The following is a 12,651-nucleotide window of genomic DNA, read 5'->3' on the forward strand; positions in this document are numbered from 1 at the left end:
ACATTTTATTATTGGCTTTAAATATTACTTATAGAGTGTGTGGTATAGGATGTGTTTGTGAGTGTGGGGGTGCATGCAGCCTGCACATGGGAGTCAGAGGACAACTTATGGGAGTTGGTTCTCTCCTTCCACCCTACGTCCTGGGTACTGACCTCAGGTGACCAGGCTTTCACCGCAGGGCTGATCCAAACCACTGAACCTTAGAAGATATTTTCAAAGTTCCCAAGTCATTGTGCTTACAGTCCATGCTCATAGATAAGGAAGATGCTCAGTGCTGCCTGGGTTTAATGTCCAGTTGGCCCGAGCTAGAGTCACCTGAGGGAAGGAAACCTCAGCTGAGAAACAGCTCCATGCAGGCAGAGTGGTACAGACATTTGATGCCCACAGTGGGAAGGCAGAGGCAGGGGGATCTCTGTGAGTTCCAGGATAGCAAGTCACCAAGACTCCATACAGGGACAGACTTCCTGTTTCAGGTCTAAGCTGGTGGCACTGAGTTCTATAAGAAAGCAGGCTGAGCAAGCCATGAGGAGCAGAACAGTAAGTGGCTGCCCTCCATGGCCTCTGCATCAGCTCCTGTCTCGCGGTTCCTGCCCTGTGTGTCTTCTGTTTTGACTGCTTTGATGCTGGACTGAGATATGGAAGAGACAACAGAATAAACCTTTTCTTCCCCCAGTTGCTTTTGGTTATGGTTGGTGATTCTTCAGGGCAACAGAATCCCTGCCTGAGACATGGGCTCGCACTCAAAGTCCCAACATGGGCTTTTCAGAAAACCTTCCCTTTTATAAAACTTTGTGTCGTTTTTAATGTGTGTTTATATGTCTGTCTGCCTGCCTGTCTGTCTGTGCACCTTATAAGATCAGGACTTACAGTGGCCAGAAGGAGGCATTAATCCCTTGACCTGGGCTATGAGACACCCAGGCTCGGTGCTAAGAAGTGAATTCAGCGTCTCTGCCAGAGCAGCCGCTGCTCTCAGTGGAGCCATCTCTCTAGCCCAAATTTCACTTTCCTTTTAGGAACGTGATTGCCTTGTCCCAAGATTGGAACAGCAAAGGATTTGACCATTGTTGATGAAGACTTACAGATATGTAAGAAGAGAGCCGAAATACCAAGACTTAAGACTACTGCTCCTACTAGAAGACCACCATGTACCAGTGTGACCCACGTTGCTCAGTAGGTGACGATGCTCCACAAGTTTGGTGACCTGAATTAAGTGTTTGTACCTCAAGTGACTGTGGAAGGAGGGAATTGATTCCACGAGGTCTGCCCTGACTGTGGCATGTACATGCACACACAATACGCACTCAGTAATCATAAAATATAGAATGTAAGGAGTTAAACATAAACACGTTTACAATTCAGGAAAACAATTTAAATTTTAGGGCGTCACCTTCTCTTCTTCCTGTTATGACTAGTCTCCCCTCCTCTTCATCTTCTTAGGTTGTTTATTTTATTGAAAATATTACTTTTCTTTTTATTTGCATGAGGGTTTGTGCCCCTGTCCATATCACTGTACCTGGCAGTGCTCAGACAGGGCCAGAGAGGAAGTTGGATCCCCTAGAAATGGAGTTTGAGGCCACTGTGAGCTTCTATGGGGTGCAAACCTGGATGAGAAGCCAGTGTTTGTAACTGCCAAACCATCTCTCCACCATCGTATGTAGCCTAAGATGACCTAGAATTTACTATGTAGCTGAGGATAAAACTCCAGTTTCTCCTGCCTCTACATCAAGTGTGCTGGGATTGCAAGCACGTGCTTGAATGAAAATTTCTTAAGTCAGAGCCAAAGGCCTAAGCCAGAAAGAAATATTGACCAATTTGCTACATTGCAATTAAAAGCAATTCATCAAAAGATATATCTCCTTCTCTATATCTCTGTGCATATGTCTATCTCTATATATCAGTATATATATGGAGGATCAGCAGAACTCACATAAAAAGCAGGTCTTGGTGATGTGTGCTTGTGTCGTATTTCATAACACCAGCAGGAAGGGGCAGGGAGGAAGAAGATGAGGAAGAGGAAGGAAGGAGAGAGAAGAGAAAAGGAAAAGAGGCTTTAAGTGTTTAACCACAGAAGGGAAAAATGCTGTCTTGGGTGCTTACATAGCCAACCAGAGGGCAGCACAGGCAGGGTGCATGTTAGGGCATCCACATATCAGTTGTGGGAACCTCAAAGACACAATGTTAACTGGTAAAGCCACAAGACATAGAAATGAAGCAGGTAACTGGGTATGGTAGCACATGGCTGTAATCCTAGAACTTGGGAGGCAGAGGCAGGAGGATCCTGATTGGGGGTTGCAAACTAGCCTAGGCTGTACAGGGAGACCCTGTTAATGACAAAGAAGGAAGAAGAAAGGACAGAGAAAACGAGAGACAGACAGACAGACAGACAGACAGACAGACAGACAGACAGACAGACAGACAGGTGGGGAGTGTGAGGTGCATCTCTGTGGCAAAGTGCTTGTTCTATGAATCAGGCTTTGGGTTTGTTCCTGAACACTGGGGGAAAATCTAACATAGGTCCTGGTATGACGATGCTGGTGAATTTCTGAGTTCAAGGCCAATGGGTCTACATAGTGAATTCTGGACCAGACATCCATAGTGAGATTCTATGTAAAACAAAAAAAGTATAACTTTGTTTACATAACAATCAGAACCAGAGAACCTAAAAAATACACCCTTGGCAAGCCCATGAGCATGTATGTGGCAAAGCCTTAAGCCAAGCAGATATAAGTGTTAGATTCAGGATGTCACCGGGGTGGCTGGGAAGCAGGGATGTGACAGCGGACAGGGGGATCATCAGTATAGACCACATTGTATTACAGAATCTGGAGGACACAGTGCATTGAGTATTTCTCATGGAAAGTGTACATATTTATTGGAGAAGCTCTCAAATTGTCTTCGAAATATCTACGTCTCCACCCTTTAATGAGCGCTGCCCTGTCCTTGGTTGGTGATGCTTCCTTCTGCTGTGGTGTAAGTGACCATTGAGTGCTCAGCCCTATATGACACCGCCATCCCACCCCAAGGCAGAGAGGGAGAGGAAAGAGTTCCACAGGCAGAGGTAGGGGAGGAGAGTGCCCTGAAATGCTGAGTTCTGAATGTGGCATTGTCTCCTGATCCTGAGGTCACTACAGCCGAGGTCACATGCCCAAGTCCAAGTCAGCAAGGTCAGCTAGCATCCAGTCAGGAGGCACTAACTGTTCTCGGTGAGATACAAAATGAAAAAGAGAAATGGGAGAAGGGGAGGGGACATGGAGGGGAGGAGGAAAACAGGCCTGAGGGAGTGGGAGGGTGGGGACGCAGGTGGACAGGATAGAGTCATGTTGTACACAAATGTGAACTTACCAAAAAACAAGTAAAGGTGCTGTGTTATAATTCCATTTAATTAATTATAATTAATTTATTTAATACATGAGTGTACTGTCTGCATGTGCACCTGCGCACCAGAAGAGGGCATCAGTTCCTATTGCAGGTGGTTGTGAGCCACCATGTTGTTCCTGGGATTTGAACTCAGAACCTCTGGAAGAGCAGCCGGTGCTCTTAACCTCGGAGCCATCTATCCAGCCAGTATATGTAGGGCACATTCTTTATGTGTTTGAAACGTGCAGAGAATCTTCTGAAAGTCTCAGAGCATTCTCAAGAACACAGGTTTACTGGTTGTCCTTGGCCACCAGAGTGATGCATCCAGGGACAGGGTCTCCATGTCAACAGACTTCATTGGCTCTCATGATAGGGCCAAATGCCTTGTCTCCCAGACCACGTCTGAGGCCTGTTCACCCACAGGACGGCACAGAGCATGCACAGGAACAGGGGTAACTCCAGAAACAGCAGGATGCAGAAGTAGGGACTGCTCAGAAGAGACCTGGAAGGGACATAGACACAATGAGTGCCCTTCCCAAAAGGCAACACTACTGCCCTGTGTTATCTGCCTGTGTCCACCCCAGGTCTGTGTCCACAGAGATCTATGCAGGGACAAGGACAGGACTGCCTGAAAGGCCAGTGTGATTAATCCATAACCCAAGAATTAGCCGTGAACTCCAGACCAAACCCATGGGACTCTAACCTCAGGGCCTCTAACCAGGCAGGCACCTCCTCCCCAACCCACACCCAGATCTCTTCTAACTGGACTTCTCCCACTTTCTCCTGGATGTCATTCATTCACTCACTCATTCATTCATTCATTCATTCATTCATTCATTCATTCATTTATACTATGTTGTCCTAGCTGAACAAAGATGTCCTTCAAGTCATAGACATCCACCTGCCTTCGCCTCCCAAGTATTGGGTGACTTTGCTTCCACATCCCCTGCTTATTCATTTTACATAGATAATTGTGTGTGTGTGTGTGTGTGTGTGTGTTTGCACACGTGAATGTATGGAGGTGCACATGTGTGTGCGTCAATGTAGAGGTCAGAGGACAACCTCGGTCATTCCTCAAGAGCTACTACTCTGCATTTGCCCTGAGACAGGTCTCACTATGTAGTCCAGGCTGGTCCTAAAGTCATAGAGTTTGACCTGCCTCTGCCTCCCAAGTGCTGGGATTAAAGGTGTGAGTCACCTCACCTGGCCCATCTGTCTTGTTTTCTGACAGGATCTCTCACTATCCTGAAGCTTGCCAAGTAGGCTGTGTAGCCAGTGAGTCTCAGGCATCCTTCTGTCTCTACCTCAGCAGCTTTGGTCCTTCAGGTATGAGCCGCCATGGCTGACTTTCCCTGTAGGTGATATGGCTCAAACTCAGATGTACTCAGAGGGGCAGAACCATCTCCCCAGAGCCATTTCCACAGGCTCTGGGTGTGTTTGGCATGATTTCCCTAGGTTCTTGTGAGTGTGGGCAGAATCCACAGAAGGTAGCCATGAGAGGCCAGCACATTTTGGAATTCTAGAGGCCAGGTTTTGCCAGAAAATTCACAACTGCCAGGAGAGAAACTAACAAGAGGTAAATTATGGTTAGCTCCATTTGGCCCTACGGGTGCTGGGGCTACTGGGGGATAAAAGGTTTAGCAAGTTTTTAAATATTTACTGCCATCAAGTGTGTCTGTATCCTAGTGTCACTTCTGTGTCCTTATTTTCAGATGAGTAACTGGTACTCACAAGACCCTCCATGTTAGCCTGAGGTTGGGAATGCAGGAGAGGCATATAAGAGGGAGATCCAAACCCTTCTACCTCTGCTCTCTCAGTATGACCCCTCCTCCCCAATCCAAAGGCCTCAGGGATATTGTTTCCTCACCGAGGCTGTGGGCTGGGAGCAGGAATTGTGTCAATTGTGGTCATGCTGGGCTGAGGGTCAACCGGTGAGGATGTGGTGGGCTCCGGAATTGTACAGCACCAAGGGCTCGAACCTGTGATTGGAGCAAAGGATGAGAACACAAGACAATTCCCACAAACTCCACACTGTCTCCTACCCATAGAAAGCTCTGTCACTCTCCTTTACCCAGCTCCCTGGGGCATGTGGACAGCTGTCTGACAGCCTATCTGCCCCATGGCCACACCAATGCCTGGTCAGGGATTGCCTTCCCAGCCCATCTCAGGGTGCACATTGTCTGACCTGCACTTGTAATCATGAAGCCAGTCTTCTTATAGAGGAGAGTGTAAGTGTCAGTGACAAGATACTTGGTGAGTGCCATGTCCCATCCAACCTCAATCACACCATTTGCCTCCATGTCTGCCATCCTTGTGAGGACAAACAGGGTAGTGGGACTCCTTGTCTCCCTGGCCCACTCACTCCCAGTGTAATTCAGAAAGGCCACTGGGCATTCTTCTCTGAGGAATGAGCAGATGGAAAGTTTTAGAGAGGCAGGAGCTTGCAGGGCCCTGGGGAGAGTGGCTTCTACAGCAGAGAGATAGTTATGTCAGTGAGATTTTCATTCCCAGGCTTCAATGTGAATACACAGAGGAAATTGCAGGGAAACATAAGGGTGAAATCAACATTGAGAACCATGGGCTGATGTATGCTTGCAATCTGAGCGCTGGAGAGGCAGAGACAGGAAGAGCAGGCATTCAAGTTGAGTTCTAAGAGCACGGTGGGTTTGTGGTTTACCTGGGCTACTCAAGTTCCTCTCTCAAATAGCTATGATGATGATGATAAAGATGGAGAAGAAGAAGGAGAAAAAAGGAGGAAGATGAAGAACAAGAAGAACAGGGAGAACAAGAAGAAGATGTGATGATTAAAACTCGGATTATCAAAGGCATTTGACCCCTTCCTTCAGCCCATGTCACCACCCCTCCCCTTAAAGAGATGCTTGAATTGGGTTCTAAGAATAAGGGAGGCCCCATAACCTGAAAATGAACTCTAGACACAGAATATTGGCAACCAAAGTAGCTGAAAGCCTGTTTTCCATCCTGCAAGGGGAACCTTGGAGGAATCCTCTGAGTTTCTTCCAGCAATAAATTGTTGCTGGTGTGGCGGGACTCAGGGGATCTCGGGGGCTTGGGGGGTTCCTCAGGATGCTGAGAAGTCTCTCAGGAGTCCCAGAGTCAGTGATGAAGTTGGTACCTCAAGAACCTCCATGGAAAGGAAGGGTACACTCAGTCCCAGGACAGAGCCGCCTTTGAGAGAGGGGAGCTGATGTGAAGAGGTATTGTTCCCTCATGGAGATTGGGGACAGGATCGTATGAGACCTGGGAGAGAGGACTCCTCTTTTAAAAGAACTGGAAGTCACAGAGAGCCAATGATTCAGAGCCTGTCTCTAGAAATTTTCACACCTGAAACTGTCCCACAGTGGACACAGAGAATCCCCAACATGGGTTCAATGGGTAAAGGCCCTTGCTTGCCAAGCTTAATGACTTGAGTTTGACCTACAAGGTGAAAATAGAAAACTAACACCTAGAAGTTCTCCTTTGACTCCCACACACCATGGACCAGCTCCTATACACAGACAAATAAACAAATATATAAAAAAACAAACAAATAAATAAAATAATAAAATGTCTTTTAAGAAGACAGGTTCCCCATTGTTTCTGTCTCTGCATGCACACACATGTAATGGTATACACACTCACTGTCACTTGTACCAAACATGTTCTAACAGAAGCAAGTGTGGACATACACTCCCTGTCCTAGATCACCCAATCTCCCAGTTCATCATCCTAAGGATCATGGCTTCCTTCTTCTATGAGGGAATGACAGCCCTGGACTCAGGCTGCCCTGGCATGATGGAGGCTTACCTGGGACCACAGACAATTCAACCTTGAAGAACTTATCAATCCCCAAGGAGTGATCGATCAATGGTATATCCACCGCACATATGTGGGTGCCTGCATCCTCCATGGTGAGGCTTTGCAAGGTCACTGTGTAGATGAGGTTGTCTGGATCAACCCCGATGGACACTCGGTCATTTCTAGCTTCTTCTGAGCCTCCTGTCATGACAATATCTTCACAAAGTAGAACAAGTGACCCTCTGCACCAGTATTTCTTATTTGTCTTGAATCCCTCCTCATACTGACAAGTCACGCTCAGGGACTCCCCCACAGTACCTGTCACACTGATGGAGCCATGAAGAGGGACACAGCCTAGAAAGCACAAACCTCCATTCTGCACCTCATAGCTAGACGGGAAGAAAGGCCTCCCTTGAGTCAAGTCTTAGAAAACACTCAGGTCTTGAGGAAACAATGAGAAAGGAGAGAAGCTTTGTCCGAGCAGAAGTCAGCCCTGATGTTATAGAGAGATTGTAAGAAAAATAGAGATTATGTAGTTATAGCAGTGACAGTCACAGGTAACCTTCTCAGTGGGTCCTGATTCTGTTTCACATGTGATATACATGACCATATTGTGCACAGACACCTGGCAGCAATGGTGAAGAAGATGCTAACTGCTCCTGGGCCCCATCCCACCCAACTCCCTTCAAGTGGCTGTGGTTTGAGGATGTCCTCTGTCCCCGTGGGCTTCTACCTCCTGCTCAAGAGGCCTGGGGAACATTTCCTTTTCCAGTCAGGTGGCCCACCCTCTCTGACAAGACACTACCTGAGTGGGTTTGAAAGCTGCCCTTCTCTTGCTCTACCTCTGGAATCACAGAGAAACCTCCTCCCTTCAAAATTCAGATTATAGTGTGCTCTTAGTTTATGGCGTCTTTAGCCCTATTTCCGGGCTCACACTGCTGGCCAAGCTCATGCTACGAGCTGATTACTGGGAGTTTACCTGGGTCTCTGAGTCCCCACAAAGTGTACAGACCTGTAGGTCACAGCTTTCTCCCCTCCCATCATCTCTTCCTTCTGATTCTGTTTGGTTTGTTGTTTGTCTCTGACAGCATCTCTAGCCCAGGCTGGACTCTATTTAGCTAACAAGGTCCTTGAACTCATCTTCCTGACCCCACATCCTGAGTCCAGAAATTTTAGATGTGTGTCAACACAACCCAATCATGGTGTGATCTTGATGGAACCTAGGGCTTTGTGCATGTCGGGCAAGCAATGTGCCGACTAAGACGCATCCTCGGCCCTGACCATTTGAGAAAGAATCTCATACTGCCGCCCAAGGTGGGCTGCAATGCACTATTTAGCTGAAGCTAACCTTGAACTCACATAAATCTCCCTTCCCTTCAGTTATGGAAGTAGATGGGAGCCACTGTGCATGACAGTTCTGTCTTCCTGTGTCTCCTGGCCCCATGTCTAGACATAGACAGGATTCCAGGTAGGTGTTGTGTTGAAGAATGGAAGAATGACCTCAGATACTACTTTCTGATAACTCAGATGACCAGTTCTGGCCGTCCACTTCTCTTTCTTGTTGGGGAACAAGGGATGAGAGTGAGTACTGAAGCCCACTCACCCACCTGACCACAGAGGCACTTACACCCCTCTGGTCTACAGAAATATCTGCAGGCTGTGGTGACATTTGTGGGGGACATTTACACTTAGAGTGCCCTAGGTTGTGACTCTTCTCTGTGTATTCACTGTTATTCTACTCACTTGTGATTCCTACTAATACAGAATACAGATGGCCTCCCTACTAACACAGAACGCAGTTCTCCTAGTAACCCAGAATGCAGATGTCCTTCCTATTAACATAAAATGCAGATGTTCTTCCACTGTATCATTTTCTTGCCTCTCACTGATTTATCTTCATGGTTTCTGCCTGCACTCTGTCTGTGTCCGCGCTCTCTTTATGCTCTACAGAATATCAGATCAACAAGCGCAAAGGAACTTTGTGCATTCACTTCAGGACTCTAAGGCAAGGTCACTGCTTGGTATCTGTCATAGTCACACTGTTCTTTTCCTGTGAAGAGACACCATGACCACAACAGCTAGTACCAGAGAAAGAGTGTACCCAGGGCTGCTTACAGTTTCAGAGGCTTAGTCCATTTCTATCATGGGGGGAAGCATGGGGTAAGCGAGTCATGTGTGGTCCTGGAGACACAGTGGAGTGCTATTTCATGATGTTTAGGCAGAGAGAGAATGGTCCAGACAGAGAGGACAAAGACAGGATGGATGAGAGAGAAGAGAGGAGATGGTATATAGGAGAGAGAGGCTCAAGGAGAAAGAGCTCACAAGTGATTCAGTGCCTGGTGTGAGCTTTATGAAACCGCTAAGCCCACTACTACTAATGCACTTCCTCCAACAAACCCAGAACCTTAGTCCTTCAAACCCTGTCAAACTGTTCCAGTCCCTGGTAACAAGGCATTTGGATATATGAGTGGGGCTGGGGATGTGGGGAAGATGGGGGGGGGGCTTTTTTCCAAAGCTGTAATTTAAAGTTTATTCTAGTTATAATTTAGATTATTCTGACATTACGATAGCATCACATGGCACACTTCTGAGTCCATTCCCGAGATGTTCTGCTGTGCTTGTCTCTGCCTGTTTTACAAATCCATGCAATCTCTGGCACCAGGGGGTCCTCTGGGTTTGGATCACATAGCAGTGAACAAATGGATAAAAGGACTTTAGAAATAGTTACAGCAGGAGGCTGATCTGATCTTAGGATATCAAGACAAATCCTACCATTACTGTTAATATTTGGATGATTAGTTCTTGGTCTAAATGGTACCTTAGCTGATTTGAAAGGCTGGTCTGCAGGAAACCACCACAGTATCCAATGAATTCTCACTGTGTCCTAACAGCATAGGAGGGCAGGGGATTCAGAATCTGTCAGAAGCCATAACAAGACAAGCTAATAACTAACAGGTGTTCATCCTGAGATGGCCAGCCTCGGATTATTATTCAATCTGTGACTGGTTCACCCTCATTACACAAGGATGTAAGGGATTCATTTCAGGAAAGATTCCTGCTATTAAAATGCTTTTCCTGTTATTATTATTAAACACTTATAACAATCATTAAGTAATACCATACCCCGTTGGAGCAGATCTCTGCAGATCTACGAAGATGTACTGTCCTGTAGTGATGCTATATAGATAAGTAGATGACTTCTTAGTCTTAACGATGATCCTATAAGAATTGCTAAAATTATATCAGTGATTATTAAATCTTTTATAGTGGGGCTACTATCCTATTATGTCTTTTTCTGATAGTCAAAACTGCAGTGAGAACTCTGCCAGTCTCCCAAGTGTCACTAGTTAATTGCTGTTAGATAGTAAACAGACTTTCTCCTACTCAGAGCACATTCCAAGAGTTTGTAAAACAATTAACTAAAGGTCATAAAAAGGGAACTAACGACTTATCATAGGTGCTAGGGCAAAGGATAAAATATTGACTGCAACTCCGGCGACAACAGATTCTGGCAAGGATGTGGAGAAAGAGGAACACTTCTCCATTGTTGGAGGGATTGCACACTGGTACAACCATTCTGGAAATCAGTCTGGAGGTTCTTCAGAAAATTGGACATTGAACTACCTGAGGACCCAGCTATACCTCTCTTGGGCATATACCCAAAAGATGCCCCAACATATAACAAAGACACATCCCCACTATGTTCATAGAAGTCTTATTTATAATAGCCAGACGCTGGAAAGGACCCAGATGCCCTTCAACAGAGGAATGGATACAGAAAATGAGGTACATCTACACAATGGAATACTACTCAGCTATCAAAAACAATGATTCTATGAAATTCATAGGCAAATGGATGGAACTGGAAAATATCATCCTGAGTGAGGTAACCCAATCACAGAAAAACACACATGGTATGCATTCATTGATAAGTAGCTATTAGCCCAAATGCTCGAATTACCCTAAATGCACAGAACACATGAAACTCAAGAAGGATGACAAAATGCAGATGTTTCACTCCTTCTTTAAAAGGGGAACAAGAATACCCTTGGGAGGGAATAGGGAGGCAAAGTTTAGAACAGAGACTGAAGGAACACCCATTCAGAGCCTGCCCCACATGTGGCCCATACATATACAGCCACCAAATTAGATAAGATGGATGAAGGAAAGAAGTGCAGGCCAACAGGAACCGGATGTAGAACTCTCCTGAGAGACACAGCCAGAATAAGGCCAATACATAGGCGAATGCCAGCAGCAGACCAGTGAACTGAGAATGGGACCCCCGTTGAAGGAATCAGAGAAAGGACTGAAAGAGCTGAATGGGCTTGAGACCCCATACGAACAACAATGCCAACCAACCAGAGCTTCCAGGGACTAAGCCACCACCCAAAGACTATACATGGACTGACTCCAACTGCATAGGTAGCAATGAATAGCCTAGTAAGGGCACCAGTGGAAGTGGAGGGCAGTAATGGGGGAAGGATTGGGAGGGGAGCACCCATATAGAATGGGAGGGGGAGGGATTAAGGGAATGTTGTCATGGAAACCGGGAAAGGGAATAACATTTGAAATGTAAATAAGAAATACCCAATTTAATAAAGATGGGAAAAATAGATTAAAAAAAAGAAAATCAAAAAAATATTGACTGCATTTATCTATAGAAAAGTTCACTAATAACTTAGTTGTGGTTTTAAACCATCAGTGAACCTGTGAAGCTGAGACAGGTGATGGATGGTCAACCAGATAATTACTCTTAATGGATATGCATGCAAACATTCTCTGTTGTAAATTTTTATTTCAATTTATGATTTGATTTTTTGTAGGAACTTGTGATGAACTTTGTGACATGTGATCATGTATTCTGAAAGATGTTTAAGTGCTGAGGACAAGGAGAAGAGTCAGGACTGAGCTGAAGAGTCAGGACTGAGCTGGAGGGGACTGAGCTGAAGAGTCAGGACTGACTGAAGGAGAATGGAGCTGAACTGAGCTAAGGAGAACTGAGCTAAAAGGATCTGGGCTGAGGAGAAATGCAAAGTGGAATAACTTAGAGACTATAGGTAACATGAGAGAGCAATGTGCAGAATGCGGAGGAAAAGAGGAAAGAAGAAGAAGCTGGAGAGAGCAGACGTAACTGGCAGGTTTTTCCTCACCATGAGACAGAACAGGTCATTTCTTAACAGCAAGGCAGACTTAATCTTATTAAAAGGAACAAGCCTTTCCTTTACAAACTTGAGTTTAATTCATTTAGCTTTTAAAAGGTAGAAGCTATTTCTGTATTCAATAAAGATTGGTGCTCATGTTTCATCCAGAATGAGTGAGTTCTTTTTGCAGCATTGCTTCTTCTTTTGCTCCATGTGCATATGTAAGTATGGATGTGTGTGTAAGTATGTAATTTTGAGACTGTATGCATGTGTGTGTGTAAGAATGTAATTGTGAGAATGCATGTGAAGTAGTCCCAACTGATTGAAGAGGAAATGTATAAATGCACATTTATGAATC

At 45.6% G+C, this 12,651-nt stretch overlaps 1 protein-coding gene across 2 annotated transcripts in view; it reads right to left on the bottom strand.

Moving 5' to 3' along the window:
• Positions 1 to 2,846: 2,846 nt before the first annotated feature.
• The window catches only part of Cd300ld (Cd300 molecule-like family member D), a 32,881-nt gene continuing 23,076 nt past the window's right edge, over positions 2,847 to 12,651 (bottom strand). Inside the window, 2 exon segments of one of the 2 annotated variants that reach the window (NM_001408733.1) lie at positions 2,847 to 3,859; positions 5,225 to 5,336. In NM_001408733.1, coding sequence (NP_001395662.1) covers positions 3,712 to 3,859; positions 5,225 to 5,336 — 260 coding nt within the window. In that variant the 3' untranslated portion in view covers positions 2,847 to 3,711. 2 annotated transcript variants of the gene reach the window in all.

Source organism: Rattus norvegicus, chromosome 10 (genome assembly GCF_021556685.1).
Source record: "Rattus norvegicus strain SHRSP/BbbUtx chromosome 10, alternate assembly SHRSP_T2T, whole genome shotgun sequence".
NCBI lineage: Eukaryota > Metazoa > Chordata > Mammalia > Rodentia > Muridae > Rattus > Rattus norvegicus.